The sequence below is a fragment of the Phoca vitulina genome, unplaced genomic scaffold (genome assembly GCF_004348235.1).
Source record: "Phoca vitulina isolate PV1807 unplaced genomic scaffold, GSC_HSeal_1.0 scaffold4, whole genome shotgun sequence".
In the NCBI taxonomy this organism is placed as follows: domain Eukaryota; kingdom Metazoa; phylum Chordata; class Mammalia; order Carnivora; family Phocidae; genus Phoca; species Phoca vitulina.
In genome coordinates this window covers 68,168,512-68,195,274 of record NW_022589707.1, presented here as the reverse complement: position 1 = coordinate 68,195,274, position 26,763 = coordinate 68,168,512, and the positions used below count along the sequence as shown (strand labels likewise).

At 39.5% G+C, this 26,763-nt stretch overlaps 2 protein-coding genes across 2 annotated transcripts in view; one reads left to right on the top strand and one right to left on the bottom strand.

Annotated features, from left to right (window-relative positions):
- The window catches only part of CROT (carnitine O-octanoyltransferase), a 50,442-nt gene extending 41,338 nt beyond the window's left edge, over positions 1–9,104 (top strand). Inside the window, exons 14-18 of the mRNA XM_032402256.1 lie at positions 3,300–3,423; positions 4,622–4,700; positions 4,789–4,882; positions 5,007–5,126; positions 6,519–9,104. Of these exons, the coding sequence (XP_032258147.1) occupies positions 3,300–3,423; positions 4,622–4,700; positions 4,789–4,882; positions 5,007–5,126; positions 6,519–6,639 (538 nt within the window). The 3' untranslated portion in view covers positions 6,640–9,104. The remainder of the gene's footprint in view (positions 1–3,299; positions 3,424–4,621; positions 4,701–4,788; positions 4,883–5,006; positions 5,127–6,518) is intronic.
- Positions 9,105–9,334: 230 nt separating this feature from the next.
- ABCB4 (ATP binding cassette subfamily B member 4) overlaps positions 9,335–26,763 on the bottom strand; it is a 71,831-nt gene continuing 54,402 nt past the window's right edge. The window contains exons 23-28 of the mRNA XM_032402255.1: positions 19,707–19,847; positions 17,332–17,488; positions 15,537–15,734; positions 13,845–14,051; positions 10,009–10,155; positions 9,335–9,576 (exon numbers count right to left, since the gene is read on the bottom strand). Of these exons, the coding sequence (XP_032258146.1) occupies positions 9,370–9,576; positions 10,009–10,155; positions 13,845–14,051; positions 15,537–15,734; positions 17,332–17,488; positions 19,707–19,847 (1,057 nt within the window). The 3' untranslated portion in view covers positions 9,335–9,369. The remainder of the gene's footprint in view (positions 9,577–10,008; positions 10,156–13,844; positions 14,052–15,536; positions 15,735–17,331; positions 17,489–19,706; positions 19,848–26,763) is intronic.

Genomic DNA, 26,763 nt, shown 5'->3' with positions numbered 1-26,763 from the left:
AACCAAGTTTAGTTAACTTTTAATTTCTATATTTTGGTTATCTCTAGTCTTAATTATTTTCTTCCTTTTGCTAGCTTTGGGTCTACTTTGCTCTCCTTTTCTCCAGTTCCTTAAGGTGTGCACTTAGTCTATTGATTTGTGATTTTTTTTTTTTTCGAATGCAGGTATTTACAGCTACAAACTTCCCTTTGAACACTTTTCATCCTATAAGGTTTGGTAGGTTCGTTTTCATTTTCATTCATCTCAGGGCATTTTCTAATTTCCCTTGTGATTTCTCCCTTGACCAATTGGTTGTTCGTGTGTTGTTGGATGTCTTCATATTTGTGAATCTTCCAGTTGTTCTTCTGTTACTGATTTCTGGCTTCATTCCATTGAAGAAGATACTTTGTATGATTTCAGTATTTTTAAATTTATTGAGACTTGTTTTGTGGCCTACTCAGTGGTCTTTCCTGGAAAGTGTTCCATGTACACTTGAGAAGAATTTGTATTCTTTTATGAAGTGGCATGTTCTTTATATGTCTGTTAGGTCTGGTTATTTATACTGTTGTTCAAGTGCTCTGTTTACTTATTGATCCCCTGTCTACATGGGCTATCTCCATTATTATTATTATTATTATTATTTTAATTTATTTATTTGACACAGAGAGACACAGCGAGAGAGGGAACACAAACAGGGGGAGTGGGAGAGGGAGAAGCAGGCTCCCCGCGGAGCAGGGAGCCCGATGTGGGGCTCGATCCCAGGACCCTGGGATCATGACCTGAGCCGAAGGCAGACGCTTAACGACTGAGCCACCCAGGCTCCCCAGGCTATCTCCATTATTGAAAGTTGGATATTAAAGTCTCCAACTGCCATTGGAGTGCTGTCTGGTTGTCTCTTTAATTCTGCCAGTACTTCCATCATGTGTTTTAGGGCTCTTTTTAGGTGCATATATTTTTATAATTGTTATCTCTTCTTGATGAATTAAGCTTTTTATTAATGTGTAATGTTCTGTTAGCCTCTTAACCCTATTGACTTAAAATCTATTTTGTCTGATAATATAGCCACTCCAACTCTTGTACTTACTATTTTTATGGAGTATCTTTTTTCGTCCTTTTACTTTTAACCTCTTAAAGTCTTTGTATCTATAGTGAATCTCTTGTAGATAGCATATAGATAGATTATGGGTTTTTTAATCCATCCTGTCAATCTCTGCCTTTGATTGAATAGTTTAATCTATTTACATTTATTTATTTATTTATTTTAATTTTTTTTTTTTTTTTTAATTTATTTATTTGTCAGAGAGTGAGAGAGAGAAAGCATAGCAGGGGAAGCTGCAGGCAGAGGGAGAAGCAGGCTCCCCGCTGAGCAAGGAGCCCGATGTGGGACTCGATCCCAGGACCCCGGGATCATGACCTGAGCCGAAGGCAGATGCTTAACCGACTGAGCCACCCAGGCATCCCAATCTATTTACATTTAAAATAATTACTGATAAAGAGATGTTTTTGTGCCACCTACCTATGTTTTCTGTAGGTCTTATTTGGTTTTTGTTTCTAAATTCTTCCACTACCTTTTTTTTTTTTAATTTGCTTGATTTTTTTATAATGTACTATTTTGACTCCCCTCTTTTTCTTCACATTTTTAATCTATTTTATTCATGATTACCTTGGAGAATACAATTCATATTTTATATTTATAACAACCTCGTTTGAATAATAACAGCTTAGTAGTATACAAAACTCTGCTTCTGTACATCTCTGTACTCTTTATTTTGCCACAGATTATGTCTTTATACATTGCCCATTGATACAAGTTTATATTATTGTTTTATGCACTTGCCTTCTAAGTCAAATAAAAATAACTATTAAACATGTTGCTCTGTCTCCCATGTTTCCTATAAGCTCAGAGTTAGATCTAGACACTTGAGAGTAAGAATCAGTTATTTTTATTATTTTTTTACCATAGTAAGTCAAATAATTAATGTCATTTGTTTTCTGTTTCATCCTGTTGAGATTAAGAGTGGATTTGTTAGCCAATGTCCATTACAAAGTTTCCTCCTTGAGTTTTTTACCTAATGGTTTTAGTAAGCATTGGTGATCATAACCAAGATCTATTTTTTTATTAGAGGTTACAGAGCAGTGATATTTTTACTTACTGCTTTTATTTTTAATCTGTTTTTTTTTTTTAAAGAATGTTAGTGTTAAGTTTTTATTTACACTTTCTCCTTCGTACTTTAAAAGGATACTATTTCAGCTCAGGGAGACAGCCATATAGACACACTGGGCAGAAGAGGCTTAGTAATTCTGTTTGAGCCTTCTTACTGCCCATGTTCATATCTTTTCCTCTCATCCATTTGATCTCTTTAACTCTGAATTCCAACCACCAGGAATAAGAATGTTAAGTAAGAGAGCTCTATATCTAAAATTGTTTACATCATTCTTTAATCCAGGAAAACAGTCAGCACTCTGGGGAACTTCTTAGAGAATGCTTTTACTTCATTCTGTAGTCATTCATGTAGTGTATGAAGGAACTAAAGGCCAAGGACTCTGTATTATCTATTGCTGTGGAACAGTTACCACAAACTTAGTGGCAGAAAACAATAAATGTTATTTCATATTTTCTGTCTCACAGGAACCCAGGTGCAGGCTAGCTGGGTGCCTCTGACTTCAGGGCTCCTGAAGTCGTAGTCAGAGGGTCATTCAGCTCTTTTCTCATTTGAAGGTGCTCCTCAGAGGGGATCTGCTTCCAAGCTCACCTGTGATTACCAGCAGAGATCAGTTCCTTTCAGGTTATTTTCCAGAGGCCTCCCTCAGTTTCTCACCATCCTGGCCTCTCTGTAGGGCACCTTCCAGCATGGCAGCTGGCTTTCCTCATGCTGAGGAAGTGAGACCAAGTAAGATCTCTCTTTGTAACCTAATTTCAGAAATGATATCCTATCACTTTTGTCCTGTTCTTTTCATTAGAAGCAAATCACAAGGTCCATCTCATACTCAAACTGAGGAGTCACACAGAGTATTACTACCAGGAGGCAGGGATCACTGGGGTTGCATCTTGGAGGCCACCTGCCACAGACACACTGCTCTTACAGAACCTGACCCCAGCCAAGCCTTTGAAACAGCCCGTATTGTACCAGGTCCTGTGGATCAGAGTACTTTTTTACTCTTGGATTACTGAAAGTAGTCTCTTTGTTATTGAATGTCTAAACAGTGGTCTGTAGTGTAGAACTTAGTCTCTGACCAAAGCCGGTTAGGTAAGCTTTCTTTGTAATAATATTTGAGCATTTTCTTTCTTATGACATGTTCTGTTTTTTTTTTTCTTGTAGCCCTGGCAGCTGCTATGAGACTGCTATGACAAGGTATTTTTACCATGGCCGAACAGAGACTATGCGCACGTGTACAGTAGAAGCGCTCGGGTGGTGCCGGTCCATGCAGGATCCTTCTACTGGTGTGAGTGTTGAAAGGAAAAAAGTGCACAGTAGTTATTTACTTCTTTAAAGGAACCTTAGTCCTTGAATAACTACTTCTCTGCTTCAGTTCCCCTGGATCAGTAAAATACTTGCAGATATTTGTCCCTCGAGTTTTCAGAGCATTCATTCATTTACCAGTGAAGTGTATACTTGGAAAGAATATGAAACAGGAAAGACCTGAGAAGAAGCCCCTTTGTGTCACTTTCTAGGCAAAGTATCTTTAATACCATGAATATTTTACTATTATTGATCTACCTTTAGAATAACACCAGTAAAGTGCAGACTGTCCCAAAGTGCCTTCAAAGGAAGCTTTTCTTGATATGGTTGAAAGTTTTTGAAATCACAGATTCTTGTTTTCATGTATTAGAACCAGAACAGTTGTGTTTTGTTTTATACTTTTTTAAAGCAGTCTCTGTACCCATTGTGGGGCTCAAACTCACAACCCTGGGATCAGAAGTTGCATCCCTTACGAACCAACCCAGCCAGGTGCCCCTGTCTTTTTTTTTTTTTTTCTCCTTTTTAAACCATTTAAACAGTAGGGTAGTTCCTTCCCACTGCTGTTTTGGTGTCATATTTGTTCTTTAGTTTTGATAGACACGGTTATATATAGGTTCATTTATTTTAATATCATAGAACTGTTCCGTTATCGTTTTTGAACAGCTCTGTGTTAGTTTTGAAATCCTAGTTGCTTCTGTTTTGACACTTAACGAATATCACTTCAGTGCTGCCCACAAGTTCCTATTTTCCTTTCCTGGAAAGAAATCATCAAGATGAAGGACAATATAGGAAAGAAAAGGCAGTAGAAGTAAGGAAAATATATTTCTATATATTTTCATGTGTCTTTTTTTTTTAAAGATTTTATTTATTCATTTGACAGAGAGACACAGCGAGAGAGGGAACACAAGCAGGGGGAGTGGGAGAGGGAAAAGCAGGCTTCCCTCTGAGCGGGAAGCCCGATGTGGGACTCGATCCCAGGACCCCGGGATCATGACCTGAGCTGAAGGCAGACACTTAACAACTGAGCCACCCAGGCGCCCTAGAAGCATGTGTCTTAATATCTTTCTAGAAATCTTTTCTCTCTCAGATTACCCAAATTATGTTCAATTATGTTGAATTCAGGGTTTTTTAAATTTGGTTTCTTTATAGTTTACTGAAGTATGTCTTGATTTTTAACTCAGCTTCTTGAGCGGCAGCAGAAGATGTTACAAGCTTTTGCAAAACATAATAAAATGATGAAAGATTTTTCAGCTGGAAAAGGTACCTACATTGGAATTATTCTGACTTTAAAAAAATTGTCTCATGTTGAAAAATTTTTTATACCTTCATACTTGGGGTTTCATTGCAGGATTTGACCGTCATCTTTTAGGTCTTTTACTCATAGCAAAAGAGGAAGGTCTTCCTGTTCCAGAACTCTTTACAGACCCACTTTTCTCCAAAAGGTAATATAATGTAGTGTTTTATAACTTGATCCATCAAATCCTTTTTTCTGATGATTAAAAGCTCTTCAGAAGCAATATAAGTTTCTGTCAGCCTAGTAAAATATCCTCTCTTTATGCCACACAGTGGGGGAGGTGGAAACTTTGTTCTCTCAACAAGTCTGATTGGTTATTTAAGAATCCTGGGAATGGTGGTTCCCATGGTCCACAATGGCTATGGATTTTTCTACCACATCAGAGATGACAGGTAAGGCTATTAGGTATTTAATGTATGTTTGTTTCGCTATCCTGTTTTTGGGACACTTGGTGAAATCAGTCCTTTAGGTGTTTTGTGCAGAACACCATTTAAAGTTGCTCAGTGACATACCATCATCATCCTCAGAACCCAGTACACATTTTAACATACTTGTTCTACCCAAGGTGTTTTATGCTAAGTTCAGATAAAATTTGATTGCCTATAAATATGTGGTGCTTCGTGTAGTCATAGATAGTACTGATGTGACCAAGATAAGAGACTAAGTAAATTATGTTCAAAAAAAGTATGTTTTTCCAATTCAGATGCACTTCATTTGTGTTGTATGAGGTTTGTGGAAAGAGAAAGAAAATACTATAACTTGGTAGGTGGAGAACAAGATAATATGAAATTGGTAGAAAGGCTTGGGAGGTCCTCATTCACATAGTCTAGCCGTCCCTTCTCAGAGGTCTTTGAGAGCTTGGGAGACGGTGGAAGGCATGACCTGTCCCAAGAGAGTTTCTGTCTGGCTTTTCTAGAAACATCTTCTCTCTCCTCTTACCCTTTCTCTATTTTATTCTTTTTTGAACTGTCTTCAGGCACTATATTCTTTTTTTTTTTTACTTTTTTTTTTTAATTATGTTAAGCACCATACATTACATCATTAGTTTCTGATGTAGTGTTCAATGATTCATTGTTTGCGTATAACACCCAGTGCTCCATGCAGTATGTGCCCTCTTTAATACCCAGCACCAGGCTTACCCATACCCCCACCCCCGTCCCCTCTAGAACCCTCAGTTTGTTTCTCAGAGTCCATAGTCTCTCATGGTTCATCTCCCCCTCTGATTTCCCCCCTTCATTCTTCCCTTCCTGCTATCTTCTTCTTCTTCTTTTTTTTTTTTTAACATATAATGTATTATTTGTTTCAGAGGTACAGGTCTGTGATTCAACAGTCTTACACAATTCACAGCGCTCACCATAGCACATATCCTCCCCAAATAGTTCAAGTTTCAGTGCAAACAGTCGCGTGAATTCACTCTTAAACTCATTACATTAGGGAATGTTAGGAGGGTTTTCTGTTGTTCTTGTTTTTAGGAAGAGGTGGGTGGGTTGGTTGAACAGAGTAAGACCTACTCCAAAGCACTCTTGAGCTCTGGCTAATGTTTTGTTCCTTTTGTCCTTAGTCTCCAGTCACACAGATTAGGTATTCCTAGCATTATGTATACATATGGCTTTACCTTCAGTTGTGTCCAGTTACATTTACCTAATGTCAGCAAGAATTCACACTTGATATGTGAATAGCTAGATGGAGTAAAGGTCATGGCTGTATTCATCGTCACCATTTGGAGCCTCTTTGTGTTGTGATTTTTGCATAGTACTTACTCATTTTTTATTTGTGCTTCACAGGTTTGTTGTGGCCTGTTCAGCCTGGAAATCCTGTCCAGAGACTGATGCGGAAAAGCTAGTTCTGCTGGTGTTTCAGGCTTTCCATGATATGATGCAGCTGATGAACACTGCTCATCTTTAGAGACTAATCATTTATTTAGCATTTATAAAAATATTAGACTGGGTGTGGAGAGTGGGTTGGTGAGATATGAAGCAATATTTGAAGGAAACTTGTTAAATGTAGAAATTAGTAGAATCATGCTCTCTAAATTTATTCTCACATAGGAAGATAAAAATAGGATTTTTAAGCTTCCTCTGTTGCAGTAGCAATGCAAATTGATATAATGAAATATGGAACTATGCAAAAGTTGAAGATAGGCCTCAACAATGCAAATCTACAAATTTTAATAATGCAAGTCTTACTCTTAGAAGTATTTTTGTTGGTTACCTATATAGGTTATAAATCCTCTCTCTGAACATCATTGTGTAGGGTCTGTCAAGCACTTTAACATTTCCTAGTTGCCAAAGGGTATGGAATACATGATAAGATGTTAACTTCCCTGAAATCCTTGCCTTCCACATTCACCACAGGGATACAAGCCTACTGTGTTTGATGGGAAAGACCACTACAATTTAATGGTCATCAAAAGTAGAGCTTCTGTTGGACAGAAGAATTAGAGGGAGGTTTATACTCTGAAGCACACACAGAAGAACCCTAACAAAATTCATTATAGTATATTGAACTTAGTTTTGTGAATATAAAATTAAAGCACTTATTTTTAAAATTAGAGTTGGTGACTTGAAAAAGATTGCTGAATCAAATTCTCAGGATTTTACAGGTTTTTTTCCTGCTGTTCAAAATAGAAAATAAAGTTCTCAGTCATGTAGCTTCTTATTTCGTGTTTGGATAACTAATCTACTCCTGTTTGACCTTATGCTTTCTGGTCTAAGTTATGTATTACTGTGTAAAAAAAAACCACCCAAAACTTACTGTCTTAAATCAATTTATTATTTCTCATGATTTTATCAGTTGATTGTGCCCAGTTGGATAGTTCTTCTGGTCTTGCTGGAGTTTATTTATGCAGCTGCATTCATCAGGGCGCTGGACTGAGGCTGTAAAGTTGAAGATGCCTCCCCTGCAGCCTGAGGACTTGGTACCTGGGACTCTGTCCATGTGGTCTGATTATTCAGTATTCTAGCCTTGCCTTAGGTACTTGGCAGTGGGAGTGTTCTAAGAGAGAAAGGTAGCATCTGCAAGGCCTCTTGAGGCCTAGGCTCTGAAGTCACAGGATATTACTTACTTTGAATTTTAGTGGTGAAAAGTTGTAACAGTAGTCTAGATTCAAGGAGTGGGGGGAAAGTGTCATCTCTTGATATGAGAAAACAGCAAAGTCATTTTATAAATGTAGATAAATAGGAGCATTTACTGGGGGCCGTTTTTGTAGCAATGTTCTATATCAAGATTACAGTGTATTTACTGGTTGTATACATCCTTTAAACTTTCCTGTCTTCTGAATTTGGTAAGACTGGTTTATTGTTTCTTTGTGAAAACATTGAGTTGGCTTCTGTGGCACTTGATATATCCCTAACAGGTTTCTTCTTCCCATTCTATACTGTGGACCTTTTTCCTCACTAGTACAATTTTATATACTACACTGCGATGGCTTTTAGAATCATTCGGTTGGTGGTTTTTAAAGGTCTAAAGACGGGTATTTTAGAAAGTGTTCACTTCCTGCAGAGAAACCTCTTCTGTGATACTCTAAAATGTTTCCCTAACCTGCCTGAAGTTAAAAATAACCTGGAATGCTTTTTACAGAGAGATTTCTGGGTCTCTACCCAAACCTGTAGAGTTGGTTCCAGAGGCTTTTGAGTCACTGAGGTAATGTACCCCTTGTCCCATTCTTCTCTTGGTTAACATGAAATTTAGTCCACTATACACATGGTTTCGTTTGAAAGCGTCTTTGGTAAGATCTGGTTTGTTACAGATAGAGGAACTTACTAGTTTGGGTAGTTTACTGACCTAAAGAACCTGTGATAGTGGTGAGAACTGATACTGCTTCAGTGAATTATAAAGAAAACAAATGGAAACGTAAGGAAAAAGATTGCCATGTGGTTAGCTTCTAAAGGTGGCCTGGATTTTTTTTTTTTTTTTTGGTGCTCTATCTACACATATTATGGGCAAATTAGTGATAAAAAGTAATGGAGATGCTATAGAACCTCAGCATTTCATTGTTATTGCCAATGTTTCAAATTGCAGTTGAGATAGTTGAAATTTTTATTGAGTTAAAATTTTCAGAGATATTCAATGGTATGTGGTTGGTTGGTGTTTTTTTTTTCTTTTTGCTTTATGGAACAGATGTGTGTCTGTAAAGTTAGCTTATCTAAGGGCTATCTCATTTCTCATGGACTTTGATGATAAAGCTGGGGAATACATTTATTAAAAAAAAAAAAAAAAATCCATTCCCAAAAGAATAATTTGGAAAGTCAGCAAGGGAGAGAGTAGGCAGTGGAACAATATATTTTTCCTTTGTTCTTGTGAAAATTGTTCCCCAACCATCGTGTCATCTACCCAACTATTCAGGACCATACGAAGTTTCCCTGGGTCTGTGATTTCTGTTAGTTCTACAAGTTTATGTATCTGAACTTTGCTTTCTCTGTATGTTTCTGGTAACTCAAGAGCTAGGCTGCTGTTTTTATAACTCAAGACAGGTTACCACTTTTTACTCTTACATTTCAGATGCTATCATATCAACACCAAATGGGATGTTCTAAATTGATATGGAATAAGATATACCTGTATTTTATGATTTGTAAAAGATTTCTAGTTTAAGTCAGAAAAAGTTTTAATTTGAATTTAAGATCTAACAAGAGTTCATAAGTTCTGTGTCCCAGCCTGGACACTGACCATGGAAAAATAGATGCCTTTCTGAGCCAGCAGCTGTTGATGCGTGCCATGCTCCTTGACCTTGCCGTTTTGAACCACCACTATTAAGTCTGCGTTCTGGATGGTGGACAGGCGGTGAGCGATCACAATGCAGGTGCGGCCTTCTCTGGCTTTGTCCAGGGCTTCTTGGACAATCTAATGGTGAATCAGAACAGAAGTCTTAAACCTTTACCATCACAGCAAAATGTTACCTTTTATTAGGCATGTGTATTTTTACATAAATGGCATTATAGTCTAGTTCCTTTTTAGTCTAAAAGCGAATTCTCACACTAAATCACAAGTATCTAAATTTTCTGTCCATGAATGTATCTTACTAGTTCCCTTGTATTATTTTATCTTCTAGTTTTTCATGATTAAGGTGCTAAAAATGTGAGGTATGCAGCTTTTTTCTTCTGAATGCTTTTTTTTTTGGCTTATGAAATTAAGATCATTTTATAAAATTTGGAAACTACTGGAAGGAGTAAGGTTTTTTTAACTTCAAAATATAACCAGTAAATTTCTATCCTCTTCATGACCAAAAAACTTCTATTGTACAAATTAAATGGAACGTGAGCAGAGAGGCCCCACCTTTTCACTTTCAGTATCCAGAGCTGATGTAGCTTCATCCAACAATAGGATTTGAGGTTGTCTGATGAGGGCTCGAGCAATAGCAATCCTTTGTTTTTGACCTCCTGAGAGCTGAGTTCCCTTATCTCCCACTCTTGTTTCATATTTCTGCAAGTTAGCCATTAGTAAAGTTAATCAAGTCCTAACCCAAAAAATTACTAATGATATACTGCATAAACTTGTACTTAATATTTGATAGTTCTACTTACACAGGAAAACACATTTATAAACAAAAGTTGCTATAACAGCTACATAGTGATCCATTTAGTATTTTTCCCACTTAAGAGAATATTCATTTTCAGAGTCAAACTAGAAAACTAGTTACTTTAGTTCTTAGTGGTCTTCTGCAACAGAAACTTGAGCACTGAATTCCTACCATTCTCATAATGCCAATTGATCTTATGTGTTTGGAGTCCTAAAAAGATTAAATAGAAATATTTAATGTGAAATATTCATATGACCCACATGGAGCCTAGTTTGTTCTCTTATACCAAAAACTTCGAGAAATACAAAAATTCCTACCCTGAAGGAATTTATAATGCGATGACAAAACTGGGTGTACAGCATTCAGTATAAAGTCCAGTATGTACCAAATGAGAGGTATATGCAACATGCTATGAAAGATCAGAAGAAGCGAATAAAAATTATGGAGATAAGGTAGGAACAGAAAGGAGAGATGCATGAAGGAAAGATAGTTTTGTACATAAGTTGGGATGCTGGATCATGAGAAAGAACATTCTAGGCTGAAAAAGTGTAGAATGAATAAAGAGCCAAAGAAGTACTGCAGCGCTTATGTAGTAATGTGAATTAATTTCCTGAAGTCCAGTATCAGCAAAGTTTTTCTATTAATCAAATCCTATACTTGAAGTCAGTGACTACCTGTTAAGGGTAAGGCTAACTAACATGGAGGGGGGTTTGAAAGGTTTGTTCTTCATTGAAGATTTATTTCTTTGAGAGAGAGAGAGCGCGCACAAGCAGGAGGGGCAGAGGGAGAGGAACAGAGAGAATCTCAAGCAGGCTGTGCACGGAGCAGGGAGCCCAACATGGAGCTCCATCCCACAACCCTGAGATCATGACCTGAGCAGAAACCAAGAGTCGGACGCTTAACTGACTGCGCCACCCTGGTGTCCCTAGGGTTTGAAAGTTTTTAAGTGTGATTGCTCATTACAGCAGAATACGAAGCTAGATCAATACCACAAGATTAATGATCCCTGCCATCGCTTTTAGTGGCTTCAAATCCTCTTTGCAGGAGTACTCACCTTTACCCATTACTGAAGAAAATTGTTTCACTGCACTTTTCCTTACTTTTCAAATCCATATTGACGTCACTGCACTTTGGCTACAGACCGAGCAGCTATAACAAGCTAACGGGAGCGCTGGGGACCGTAACGGGAGAGTATATGTCCTCTCCAAAGGAAGAACATGGAACATGAAAGAAAAACCTTATACAGAAATGAACTTAGAATGGATTATGGACTACAATGTAAAATCATAAAAACTTAAAGAAAAAAAAATGGAGAAATTCTTTAGGACCTAGAAGGCCTAGGCTAGGCAAGAGTTCTTATATTTGATACCAAAAGCACAATCGCAAAAGGAAAAATTATTATATTGGACCTTATCAAAATTAAAAAGTTTGGCTCTGCATATGACCCTGTTAAAGGATGAAAAAAACAAGCTATCGACTGGGACAAAGTATTTATAAACTATATATCTGACAAAGGACAGATATATATAAATTTCTCTCAAAACTCAACATTTAAAGAAAATTAGAAAATGGGCAAAAAAACAAGGCATTTCACCAAAAAGGAAATACAGGTGGCAAGTATATAAAAAGATGTCCCGGAGCTCCTGGGTGGCTCAGTCAGTTAAGCATCTGAGTCTGGATTTCGGCTCAGATTGTGATCTCAGGGGCATAAGATTGATCCCTGCATCAGACTCCACACAGGACATGGACCCTACTTAAAATTCTTTCTCCCTCTGCCCCTCCCCGCGCTAATAAAAAAAATAAAGTCAACATCATTTGCCATTAGGAAATCCACCACAATGAGCTTTACCTGCAATCTATCAGAATTACAACAGCAAATGCTGGGAAAGAGGCAGAGAAAATTTCATTCATACTTACTGGTAGGAAGGTAACATGGCACAGCCACTCTGGAAACCAGGTTGGCAGTTTCTTAGAGAGCTAACCATGCAATTACCATATGGCCAGCAATTGAACTTGTGGGCATTTATCCCAGAGAAATAACAACTCAGGTTCACACTAAAACCTGTACACAAATATTTACAGCAGCTTTACTTTTAATAGCCAGAACCTAGAATCCACCGAGATACACTTCAACAGGTGAATGGTTAACCAAACTGTGGTACAATCCATATCTATCCTACAATCCTAATCATCCTACTAAAAAGAATGCCACTGAAGAAGTAAAGAATGAACTATAGATACAAGAACTTCAGGGAATTATGCTGAGTGGAAAAAGCTAACCTCAAAAGGTTATATATTGTATGTGTGCTTAATGACATTTTTAAAGTAAAAAATTACTGAAATGGAGAACAGTTAGTGGTTGCCAGAGGTTGGGTGGTGTGAGGACAAAAGGGAAGGGGGGGTTGTGACTCTAACAGGGCATCATGAGGGATCGGAGTGGTGATGGAAATGTTCTCTATTTTTTTTTAATAAGAATTATATTTATTTACAATGAGCTTGGTAAGTGCTAAGTAAATTCCATCTCATAAGCTCATAGACTAACCCAAAGAACAACCTTGTGTAGAGGACCTGATGGGAGATATTTTTATTGCCTTGGAGAAACACTCAGAATACAACCTTGGGAGTATTAATCAGATTGTTCTAAGTTCCAATAAGGCAGCAGTGGTCTATCACAATTGTTTACACCGTTGCAAAATGGGGCCTGGCACAGAGTCAGCATTCAGTGTATTGGATGGATGATTTAATTTTACTTTTGCACTGCTAACAAGGAAATGTTCTGTATCGCGACCGGTGGTGGATACGTGAGTCTACACATGGAATAACGCTGCACTGAACTAAATACAGATGCAAATGATTACAAGGAAAACTGGAGGTCCGAATAAGATCAGTGGATTAGATCAATATCAATATCCTGGTGGGGATACTGTATTACAGTTTTGACAAGATGTCACTGGAGGAAACTAGGTAAAGAGTACATAAAATCGGGGCGCCTGGGTGGCTCAGTTGGTTAAGCGACTGCCTTCGGCTCAGGTCATGATCCTGGAGTCCCGGGATCGAGTCCCACATCGGGCTCCCTGCTCAGCAGGGGGTCTGCTTCTCCCTCTGCCCTCTTCCCTCTCGTGCTCTCTGTCTCTCATTCTCTCTCTCTCAAATAAATAAATAAAATCTTTAAAAAAAAAAAAAAAAGAGTACATAAAATCTCTGTTCCTTACAACTGCATGTGAATGTATATCTCAAAATAAAAATAATTAAAAATCCAAGTACTATAAGGGATAGATCAAACACGACTGCTATCTGAATGCAGCCCACAACCACCAGTTTGCAACCAGAGATATGGTGCCTACAATCAATACCACTTCATTTGCCTCTCACTACATTTATCAGATCTAGACCCGACACCTGATAATCTCATTTGCCGATAAGGAAACTTGCTATCATGCAGTTCAGTGTGTTGTTCAAGGCCCTAGTGCTACTACATAGAAAAGTTTTCTTGTAAGATTTTGTTTGTGTATAACTTCGGGAACGGTTTTCAGAATGAAAAGAGTTTGTAGTTCATTGTGATTTCATCCTAAGAAATTACCAGTTAACTTACATGGGGTAAGGTCTCAATGAAGGGGTGTATGTTGGCTGCTTTGGCTGCATTCACAATTTCATCCTGTGATACAGCCCGGCTGTTGTCTCCGTAGGCAATATTCTCAGCAATGCTGCAGTCAAACAGGACGGGCTCCTGGGACACAATTCCAAGGTGGGCTCTGAGCCACTGGATGTTAAGTTTCTTTGCTTCTTGACCATCTAGGAGCTGAAAACCAAAGTCCACAAACTATAAGAGGGCTTAAAAAGAGAAGAAAAAAAAAAAAAGCCCTAAATCATAAATTAACAGATTAACCATTTGGAGGATCGTGACATGTGGGCATCATTGGTTTGGGAAATACCAAGGCTCACAGCCTCTAAGCACTTACAGTGCTGGAGGCCAAAAAAATGATTTTTATAGTGATTAGGCCATCCTTTCTTCATCTCACTGGTGAAATGATAGCCCATTTGGCCCTGTCTTTCCACATTCCTCTTTGTCCTTATTTACCCTCCGCCAGGTAATTATACCATCTTGCCTCTAAGTCTGCAATTAGGTGTCCTACTCGTATCTGCTGTTCCCAGAATGACTCCAACATTTCAACTTGACTTTATTCCCCACCTCCAGGCAGCCAGATAAAAAAGCTCATCAGTAGTATCGCCCCAGACTCTCCAAGCTGGTTACTTCCAACCCTACCTCTACCACTCTTTCCCCTGAGAAATACCAGCCTTAAGCTTCTCCCATTTCTCTTTTTGACAGCACTGAGGACAAGAATTCAATGGAAAGTGAACAAGCTCAAAGGACAGTGTCTTTGGGAACAGTTTTGGTGGTGGTGTTTTTATTTTTTTTGTTTGCTTTAAGCAGGAGACATGTTGCTTCTAGAGGAGTCTTGTGATATATCAACTGAGAACGCAGCTTCCTTCTGGGTGAAGGAATAAAAACAAGTTCGGTTAGTCTTGATCTCTCAGTAAAGAAAGAAATTCTACCATGGTATCAGCACATCGTGTTGTCAAGCTGGTTTGCCTGTATTAATACCTGCAGAGTAGTTTTAATAGTGGAAGCATACGATTTCCTGAAAAGAGCAAACTACACAAGGTTTAACACTTTGGTGACCATCTAAATGGGAATGGACTCCGAGGGCTTGGTCAGTGGGTGCCATCCCAAGGTAATGGGAGATGCAGGTATTATCAGTAAAAGCCAAGAGTTCACTCATGGCAGAGAGCCAGAATCTAGGTACTAGAAAATCACTGATGAAAGCTAAGTATGAAAGGGCTGGAGATGAGGGTCAAAGTCAAAAAGCCTTGAGTTCCGTGTTTGAGAGACAGGGCAGAAGGAGGTAGGAGGGAGTAAGAAGGTACTAGCCTGTCTTGGGTGTCTGCCTAGAATTCTGGCCAGAGTTTGTGGCTCACCTTTACAAACCAGGAAGTGAATATTTAGGAGGATCAGGCTGGCTCAAAAGGCCCAGGGCAGGGCAGAGGTTAGCTTCATATTTGGTATTTTCGAAACTATACTAAACTCCGGATGCTCTACCTTCTTGTCCCCATAAATTTGCCTGAGTATGGGTACCAGTTTGGTTTTTTTTTAGAATGTGGTCATTGCATCAACTAGGATTATAGGCCTTTATTTGTCCAGTTTTTTTCCTCTTAGAAGAATATTGGTTTATTAGCCATTTGAAATAAAATCTTGTATCAGGTGACTAACTTAAAGCGTGCTCACCACAGTACCAGCCACTGGGTCATAGAACCGCTCCAGGAGCTGGACCACCGTGCTCTTCCCACAGCCGCTGCTACCCACCAGAGCCAGCGTCTGGCCCTTCTTCACCTCGAGGCTCAGCCCCTGAAGCACGGGGATGTCTGGCCGAGTGGGATAGTTGAACACGACCTCATTAAATGTCACGTTTCCTTCAAATTTATCCTAAAACAAAGTTTAATGTTGCTATTATTAGTCTGATAATTATTGGAATGAGAAGGATTTCACAGAAACTTGACCAAATACCGTAGGAGAGGAACATAAAATTCACATTCAGTCTAAGTGTCGGCACGAGTTACTACTGAAAGCAAGCTGTTGTTATATAAAATGAAGATGGGAGATGGGGGTAAAATTTAGACCAGACAGAATCACATTACAGAGTGTTGTTATCCAAACTCAATTTCCGGTCTTTTAGACAAATATTTAGATTTCCCAAGTGATGGTTCTGAGGCTAGAGTGAAGCCAGTGGCCCAAGGCTCAAAGGCTTGGGAATCTGGTGCAGCGTCTACCTGAGGTCTCAGTGGACAGCCCTTATCTCAAACCCTGGCCACCTCTTTAGCTCATTCACAGGGCACAGGAATTTTCTCAGCACACGAAATCCATGATAAAGTCCCAGAAAAACTGTCTACGTATACCACTGCTCGTGCATTAATACGGGCAGCAGCTTGTGTCATACAAAGTATGCTCAGATCTAAATTTGAGTTAACTTTGGAGACAGTATAGGATTATTACTCTTAATGTGAATAAAGTAGCTTTCTTACCATTTATAACTTGGTCATTAAAAAATGTGATTAAAGCCACATTGCTATTTGCCTTTACATACAGAGTGACATGCATATGCCTTCATGCAGCAATAATTAACATTTTTCATGGAAATTACTCAGTTCTAGTACATCTGGATTTTTTTTTTTTAACTTTTCTTGAAGTTTATTATTACGGGGGTGCCTGGGTGGCTCAGTCGTTAAGCATCTGCCTTCCGCTCAGGTCATGGTCCCAGGGTCCTGGGATCGAGCCCCGTGTCGGGCTCCCTGCTCAACGGGGAGCCTGCTTCTCCCTCTCCCTCTGCCTGCCACTCCCCCTGCTTGTGCTCTCTCTCTGTCAAATAAATAAAATCTTTTAAAAAAGTTTATTATTATGATTTTCATTCAATACAGGTGGTTTTAGTTTTAAATTAAAAAAAATTTAAGTAATAAACTTTATGCCCAACGTGGGCTTGAACTCATGACCCAAGATCAAGAGTCACATGTTCAACTGACTGAGCCAGCCACATACCTCCTTCTTTACTTTTGATGTGCTCAACTTCAGAATCCTTGAAACCCCCTATGATATTTTATTTTTTTAAGATTTATTTATTTATATTTATATTTATATTTATATTTATATTTATTTATATTTATTTATTTAATTTATTTATTTATTTGACAGAGAGAAAGCACAAGCCAGGGGAGCAGGAGAGGGAGAAGCAGACTCCCTGTTGAGCAGGGAGCCTGACTCGGGGCTTGATCCTGGGGCTCCAGGATCATGACCTGAGCCGAAGGCAGACGCTTAACCCCCTGAGCTACCCAGGTGTCCACCCCCCACCCCCCTATGAAATTTTAAAATGTTAAGAACGTTGGCCAAATATTAGGCCTATAAATATCACAGAGTAAGCTAAATATAGGTTAGTGTAATCATGACAAATTTTTCCTGTGGTGATCACGTAGCAGATAGCAAACCTTGAGGAAAAATTAACCAAGCATTCATCAGGCGGCAGAGAACTCACAGGCCTCAGGCCTTCTTCACTGTAGCTGTCAATCAGAGGCAGTCTCTCCAGCAGCATGAATAAGTGGGCTGCCGACAGCTTGGCTTTAGCATAGTCTGGAGCAAAGGAGCTGGCGTGTCCTAGAGCCACTGCGCCGAACACAATTGCTGAGAACACCCTGGACAGAAGTAGAGGAATTAACAACTTAGCTTCTATAATTAGCTCTGTGAGTTCCAAAGTCCAAATACGAACCGCTTACCAGTGTCCACGTTCTCTACTCCCACAGGCACCCCTCCACCGACCCCCTGCCAAAACCACTACACACATTTCCATGAAATCCCATTAACCAAAGAAACCTAGAGGAGAGGCCAGAGTTCCCGTAACTTTCCACAGTTCTTCTCTTTCGCGAGGTGGCTGGTAACTGACTTGTGACCTCCAGCAATTTTAGTGACTGGTTCTATCCTCTCTGGACTTGAGGGGACTGAAGCACAGAGTGCTGGAAGGCCCTCGTCAGTGTCGGACAAGGAGTGACGCTTCCTACCGCATCGCTGGCCCTGACTGCCAGTCCGTGGTTTCTTCTGTGTTCCCACGCACGCAGTACCGCACGCTGCGGTTACAGAAACTGCTTAGGGAAAAGGCGCCTTTACTACAACTCGTTTTTCTCTTACGATTACGGGAACGATTGGCGCTACCCTGAGAAAAACATTCGTCCTCAGCTAAAGTTCTGTTTTCCAGTGATATGCTCTTTGAAGACTGGAAAGAGATTGTAACATCTTTTAGGAAGGGCTTCAGATTCTGAGATCTACATCTCCAGGAGGCTATTTACTCCTGACACCTGAGCTCTCCGAGAACAAGGGGAGGGGAGGAAATTTTTTATCTAGTTAATACTGGAGAACTTAAAGGAATGTTTCATTTCCCAAACTTCTAAATCTAAGATATTGAAATGTGTTTTAAGTATGGGGGAAGGGGGGCAGGAATGATGGGTATAGTAAGGCTCTCCCTTAAATACTTGGTTAAGGTTGGTTACCAAAAATTAAATTTTAAAATAGTGATGAACAACCCAGATGTTGCTGCCTAACTTTCTTATATAGCCTATCATCGAAATTTAACATAAAAGACTAAAAAGTTGTCTTCCAATTATCTAGAACTTAATTTTTTAATGGTAGAAATAAAAACCAAAAAAAGCAGGGTCCATTTCCTCAGTGATGCTCTTCTAGACAATAAAAGTACTCTAAGTTGTAATGCCCAGAGCCGGATATTGCCATTCATCCCTCCGAAACCACTCTCTGCTCCCTCCCCACCTCTGTCTTGTCCCATCCCACTCCCTGCCTGAGAGGCTGACCTTCCTGGACTGCATCAGAAAGTTTTTCTTGTCCCCTGGCTTCTGAAGGGGCTTGGCAATGATAGGCACTAGCAGGAGGTGAGGGCATTTGTTGGCTTCTTTCTTGTTAGATTGTGTGGTTGGTGGCCCTCCCCCAAGGACCACAGAAGCCCCCTATGCTGAGTTCTGAAAATCCTTCCTTCCTCTTGCCCTTTAGGCTGAGGGTCTTAGCGGTTCGTAGCTGGGAACTGCTCACCTTAACACTTCTCACACTTTTGTAAACAGACCTTTAGCACTCTCCTTAGTTACCCCATCCGAAGGGATATTTGTTTCCTGCTGGGATATTGAATGATATAAAGATTATATATACTTTTTCCACACTTATTTTCATTTTGGATGAAAACACTTTCCTTGTCCTCCCCCCGTTCAAAAAAGAGGCTGTCCATGACTACTTTAAAATCATTCCACCAGAGCAGAAATATGCCAAGCGGTCTTAAAAAGAATGGCTTCCCTTCGGCAAGACAAAAACACAACCTAATTGAATGTAGTTAACATATTTTGAAAAGACGACTGCATCAATTAGACCGCTGGTTAGCCTTGGAAGCCAAGAAAAAAGGAGAGGCTACTAAGGCCAGATGTTGGCAGGGTCATCTCAGGCCCAGTCAGGGCAAGAGGCCTTTGCCAGAGTTCAGTCAAGCATTCCCATCCCTTTATCAACACCATCTTGTGGTTGCAGATCAACAGTATATTTAACCCTCTGGTTTGAGTCCAAGGTAACAAGCAGTTTTCTCATTATGATTTATTTCAGCCTACACTGTACAGTGAGAAAGTTTGCTATCCTCCTGACTGGAGTTCTATGCATTACTACAATTCTGGTTTATGATCTTTTTTATGAACTTGGTTAATTTTAGTCCACTTGGATGATTCAACTGTACTTGTAGTATTATTAAGATCAAATTTCTGTGGTAGATTCAACTCTGACTTCATTTTAGAACAAGTGAGTTCCCCCCCACTCTCCAATTTTGCACAGACCTACTAAAACCACATAGAATCTTTTATTTTTAAAGTTACTTACAGAATAACATCTCTAAAGCGCATATGTCCATTCACAATGAGGTAGGCACCAAATCGAAAACAACCAGCATAGGAAAAATACATAAATGCTTGTGAAATACTAAAAGTGATTCCATAGATGTGTGCCTTCTGCACAGAATTCCTGAAAGGCAAATTAGCATATTCATAATCATCAATTTGGCCTCTCTTAGCACAGCTTCTAAGTGTGGTGGACCTGGCTATATATTCTGCCTCCCCTTCTGTTAGAGTACATGACAACTTCTCTATGTATCAGTTTTCTGATTTATATAATGGGGATAACCAATATGATGCAGAATTGAGAACTAAAGAAACAATATAAATGTCTAGCATAGTACCTCATATTGATTTTTCAATTGATAGTTGCTGATATTATTACATGTTAATATCTAGTCAATCAGAAATTCAACCCCTATGATATAAGACTGTTGAATAAAAAAATATGGAGGCTGTCAAAGTGAGGACTAAAGTTTGAATTGTCTGAATGTGATTTCTTAGGTATTATCTTGTCTTCTGTGACTAGTTATAGTCTCATGTCACAATTTATGTTTCAGATTCAGAAAAGCAGGGTCACTGAGGTACATACAGACATGCATGAGAAGTTCTTCCCTGAGCTAGATCCCACCAGTCCCAATACAGTTCGTTTTGCACTATTTTCTAATTAGACCACATGCTATCCTTTATTAGTATAGCTCCTTTACTATACTTTGTATTGTACATCCTCCAAGAGAACAGTGATTTATTTACTCCCAGATTAGAAGGAAGGCATTTGGAAAGACTCTGGAAAAATTCAAACTATTACTGATTTGGATATTTTAATTTACATGCTGTGAGAATGGTCTTACATTACTTAAAATTATTAATTTGCAGTACTCTTCCATCTTTGAATTATAATCAAATTAAAAATTAGCTCTTAAGTCCCTTGAAGTTCAAATTAACCATAAGTCTTAGGTAACGGCACATATATATTTACATGTTACATATATACTTACATCAAATGGAGAGAAAAATGTACTTTCATGAAGTATATGTAACTAAGGAGATGGAATAAAATGAAAATCTCACTTCTCCCTTCTCAAATTTGTAAGCATTCAAGCTACTGTTCTAGTCTGCAAAGTTGTAGTCTAAGTGGTGTTCAGTTTTGTTAGTGTTAAAATATATTCATTTATAAGAACAGGCCCCGGTTGGAAGCAAGTAGCCAATCATGCTGCTGGGAGTTTCTTCAATTGCTCAATTATGAACCAGTGAAATAGACTAGGCATGGGTTTCATGAGGAGGTTGGATCTGGTCCTCATCCAGAGAAAAAATGGGATACTCTAGCCAAATACTAAGTCTCATCCTTAGTTCAGTCTACACAATTCCAAGAAAATGCGAGCGTGAAGAATTCCCTGCAATACTTCTGCATCACCCAGAGAGGCTGTTGACGCTGCCTGCACCGAGGAGCACACACTGGCACAGTCCTCTGTGCCTGTTCAGTCTCGGAGACCCTCCTCTGTTCACAAGAGATGTAAGAATCTCGGGGGAGGAAAAGATGGCAGAGGAGTAGAGGATCCTATTCCAACCAGTCCCCGGAATTGAGCTGGATATCTACCAGACCACTCTGAACACCCACAAAATCAGCCTGTGATGTAAGAAGATAGATCTGGATCTCCAGAGAGTATCGCAGTTGGCTGGTTTCGAGCTATGAAGTGGGGAGCCATGATTCTGTGGGCAGATATTGGAAGATAAACGGAAGGGGGAGGGAGCTGTGGTGATCCTACACCACTGGTGAACACTAGCCTCCCGCGATGGGGACGGGGCACAGACTCACAGACCAGCAGCAACAGGGAAAGGACTTTAAGGCAGCCCCCCGGACTGAAACCTGGAGCAGCAGGGCCATGCGAGCGAACTGGGGGCAGCTGGCAGTTTTAAAAGTAAAAAGGGCAGAGACGTGCCCCGACCTGGAGGTGAGGACTGGGAGCACTGCTGAGGGGCGCACAACCCAGGACACTGCAGTTTATAGCAGCACGGACAGAAGCAAAGGGAATGTGGCCTGGAGAGCTCACTGAAGAACGGACTGCGATCTCTCTGCTCTGAGGCAGAGGGTTGGAAAAGATCTCTTCTGCTCTGACTCTGAGAAGAGATGTGGAAAGCCGCCAGAGAAAGCCGCCAGAGAACAAAAGCCCCCAAAAAACCGGTTTTCACTGAGCCCCCCCTGCCACAAGGGGCAGGGCAACTCTGCCCAAACAGGGTTGCCTGAGTAACAGCATAGCAGGCCCCTCCCCCAGAAGACAGGCTAGGAGAACAAGAGGCCAACCACCCTAAGGTCCCTATAAAACAGGTGCATCTTGCTTGGGTTGTGGTCAATAATTTAGACGCTGTACATTCCCTCAACCACCCCGCAACAGAATGACTAGGAGGAGGAACCCCCAAAATAGGAAAGACTCAGAGACTATGACTTCTGCCACAGATTTACAATGGATACAGATATAACCAAGATGTTGAAAATGGAATTCAGGGTAGCAGTTGTGAAGACGATAGCTAGAATGGAGAAATCGATTAATAGCAACATAGAGTTTCTAAGGGCAGAAATGAAAGCTGAACTGGCAGAACTTAAAAATGCTATCAATGAGATCCAATCTAACCTAGATAATCTAACAGCTAGGGTAAATGGGGCAGAAGAATGAATTAGTGATCTAGAAGACCAATTGATAGAAAAGAAGGATAAAGAGGAGGCCAGGGAGAAACAACACAAAATCCATGAAAATAGAATCAGAGAAATAAGTGACACCATGAAACATTCCAATGTCAGAATTATTGGGATCCCTGAGGGGGTGGAGAGAGAGAGAGGACTAGAAGATATATTTGAGCAAATCGTAGCTGAGAACTTCCCTAATCTGGGGAATGAAACAAACATTCGTGTCTTAGAGGCAGAGAAGACTGCTCCCAAAATCAAGGAAAACAGGCCAACACCCCGGCATGTAATAGTAAAACTTGCAAATCTTAGAACCAAGGAAACCATCTTAAGGGCAGTTAGGGGGAAGAGACTCCTTACGTACAGAGGGAGGAACATCAGAATAACGTCAGACCTATCCACAGAGACATGGCAAGCCAGAAAGGCCTGGCAAGACATATTCAGGGTACTAAATGAGAAGAACATACAGCCAAGAATACTTTATCTGGCAAGGCTGTCATTTAGAATGGATGGAGTGATGCAGAGCTTCCAAGACCAGCAGAAACTGAAAGAATATGTGACCATTAAGCTGGCCCTGCAAGAAATATTAAGGGAAGTTCTATAAAAGGATAAAGACCCCAAGAGTGATGTAGAACAGAAATTTACAGAGACAATCTATAGAAACAAGGTCTTCACATGCAACATGATGACAATAAATTCATATCTTCCAATAATCACTCTCAACGTGAATGGCCTAAATGCTCCCATAAAACGGCACAGGGTTGCAGATTGGATAAAAAGACAGGACCCGTCCATATGCTGTCTACAAGAGACTCATTTTGAACCTAAAGATACATCCAGACTGAAAGTGAAGGGATGGAGATCCATCTTCCATGCCAACAGACCTCAAAAGAAAGCTGGGGTAGCAATTCTTATATCAGACAAATTTGATTTTAAGCTAAAGACTGTAGTTAGAGACACAGAAGGACACTGTATCATTCTTAAAGGGTCTATGCAACAAGAAGATCTAACAATTGTAAATATCTACGCTCCCAACATGGGAGCAGCCATCTACATAAGCCAACTGTTAGCCAAAATAAAGGGTCATATTGATAATAATACGTTAATTGTAGGAGACCTCAATACTCCACTCTCATCAATAGACAGATCATCTAAGCAGAAAATCAACATATAAAAAAGAGCTTTGAAGGACACACTGGACCAGATGGACAGAACATTCCACCCTAAAGCAAAAGAATACTCATTCTTCTCAAGAGCACAGGGAACTTTTTCCATACTGGGTCACAAATCAGGTCTCAACCAATACCAAAGGATTGAGATTATTCCCTGCATATTCTCAGACCATCATACTTTAAAACTGGAACTCAATCACAAGAAAAAAATTGGAAGAAATTCAAACACTAGGAAGCTAAAGACCACTCTGCTCAAGAATGTTTGGGTCAACCAGGAAATCAAAGAAGAACTTAAACAATTCATGGAAACCAATGAGAACAAAAACACATCAGTCCAAAACCTATGGGACACTGCAAATGCAGTCCTAAGGGGGAAATACATAGCCATCCAAGCCTCACTCAAAAAAAACAGAAAAATCCTGAATTCACCAACTAACTCTACACCTTAAAGAACTCAAGAAAAAGCAACAAACGATGCCTAAGCCATGCATTAGAAGAGAAATAACTAAGATTAGAGCAGAGATCAATGAATTAGAAACAGTAGATCAGATCAATGAAACTAGAAGCTGGTTCTTTGAAAGAATTAATAAGATTGATAAACCACTGGTCAGACTTATCCAAAAGAAAAGAGAAAGGACCTAAATTAATAAAATTATGACTGAAAGGGGAGTGATCACAACTAACACCAAGGAAATAGAAACAATTATTAGAAATTATTATCACAACTATATGCCAATAAATTTTTTAAAAAATATTTTATTTATTTATTTGACAGAGAGAGACACAGAGCATGAACACAAGCAGGGGGAGTGGGAGAGGGAGAAGCAGGCTTCCTGCCAAGCAGGGAGCCTGATGCGGGGCTCGATCCCAGAACCCCGGGATCATGACCTGAGCCGAAGGCAGACGCTTAACGACTGAGCCACCCAGGTGCCCCTATATGCCAATAAATTAAGCAACCTGGAAGAAATGGATGCCTTCCTGGAAACCTATAAACTGCCAAGACTGAAACAGGAAGAAATTGACAACCTGAATAGGCCAATAACCAGTAACGAGATTGAAGCAGTGATAAAAAACCTCCCAAAAAACAAAAGTCCAGGGCCTGATGGATTCCCTGGGGAATTCTAACAAACATTCAAAGAAGAAATAATACCAAGTCTTCTCCTGAAGCTGTTTCAAAAAATAGAAACAGAAGGAAAGTTTCCAGATTCATCCTATGAGGCATTACCTTAATCCCCAAACCAGGCAAAGACCCCATCAGAAAGGAGAATTTCAGACTGATATCCCTGATGAATATGGATTCCAAAATTCTCAACAAAATCCTAGCTAATAGGATCCAACAATACATTAAAAGGATCATTCAACACGACCAAGTGAATTTATCCCTGGGAGACAAGGGTGGTTCAACATTCACAAATCAATCAATGTGATAGAACACATTAATAATAAGAGAGAGAAGAACAATATGGTTCTCTCAGTTGATGCAGAAAAAGCATTTGACAAAATACAGCATCCTTTCCTGATTAAAACTCTTCAGAGTATAGGGATAGAGAGAATATTCCTTTAGTTCATAAAATCCATCTGTGAAAAACCCACAGCGAATATCATCCTCAATGGGGAAAAGCTGAGAGCCTTTCCCTTAAGATCAGAACACATCAAGGATGCCCACTCTCGCCACTATTGTTCAACATAGTACTAGAAGTCCTAGCAACAGCAATCAGACAACAAAAACAAATAAAAGGTATTCAAATTAGCAAAGAAGAAGTCAAACTCTCTCTCTTCGCAGATGACATGATACTTTATGTGGAAAATCCAAAAGACTCCACCCCCAAATTATTAGGACTCATACAGCAATTCAGTAATGTGGCAGGATACAAAATCAATGCACAGAAATCAGTTGCTTTCTTATACACTAACAATGCAACTGTAGCAAGAGAAATTAGAGAAACAATTCCATTTATAATAGCACCAAAAACCATAAGATACCTCGGAATAAAGCTAACCAAAGAGGTAAAGGATCTATACTCTAGGAACTACAGAATACTCATGAAAGAAATTGATGAAGACAAAAAAGATGGAAAAACATTCCATGTGCATGGATCGGAAGAATAAACATTTAAAAAGGTCTATGCTACCCAGAACAATCTATACCTTCAACGCCATCCCGATCAAAATTCCAATGACATTTTTCAAAGTGTTGGAATAAATAATCCTAAAATTTGTATGGAATCAGAAAAGACCCCGAATCGCCAAGGAAATGTTGAAAAAGAAAAACAAAGCTGAGGGGCATCACGTTGCCCGATTTCAAGCTATATTACAAAGCAGTGATCACCAAGACAGCATGGTACTGGCACAAAAACAGACACATAGATCAATGGAACAGAAGAGAGAGCCCAGATATGGACCCTCAACTCTATGGTCAAATAATCTTCGACAAAGCAGGAAAGAATATGCAATAGAAAAAAGTCTCTTCAATAAATGGTGCTGGGAAAATTGGACAGCTATATAGAGAAGAATGAAACTCGACCATCCTCTAACACCATACACAAAGATAAACTCAAAGTGGATGAAAGACCTCAATGTGAGACAGGAATCCATCAAAATCCTAGAGGAGAACGTAGGCAGTAACCTCTTTGACATCGGCCACAGCAACTTCTTTCAAGATATATCTCCAAAGGCTAGTGAAGCAAAAGCAAAAATGAACTTTTGGGACTTCATCAAGATAAAAAGCTTCTGCACAGCAAAGGAAACAGTCAACAAAACAAAGAGGCAACCCACAGAATGGGAGAAGATATTTGCAAATGACACTACAGACAAAGCGCTGATTTCCAAGATCTATAAAGAACTTCTCAAACTCAACACCCAAAAAACAAATAAGTCAAAAAATGGGCAGAAGACATGAACAGACACTTCTCCAAAGAAGACATACAAATGGCTAACAGACACATGAAAAAATGTTCATCATCATTAGCCATCAGGGAAATTCAAATCAAAACCACAATGAGATACCACCTTATACCAGTTAGAATGGCAAAAATTGACAAGGTAAGAAACAACAAATGTTGGAGAGGTTGTGGAGAAAGGGGAACCCTCTTACACTGTTGGTGGGAACACAAGTTGGTACAGCCACTTTGGAAAACCGTGTGGATGTGCCTCAAAAAATTAAAAATAGAGCTACCCTATGACCCAGCAATTGC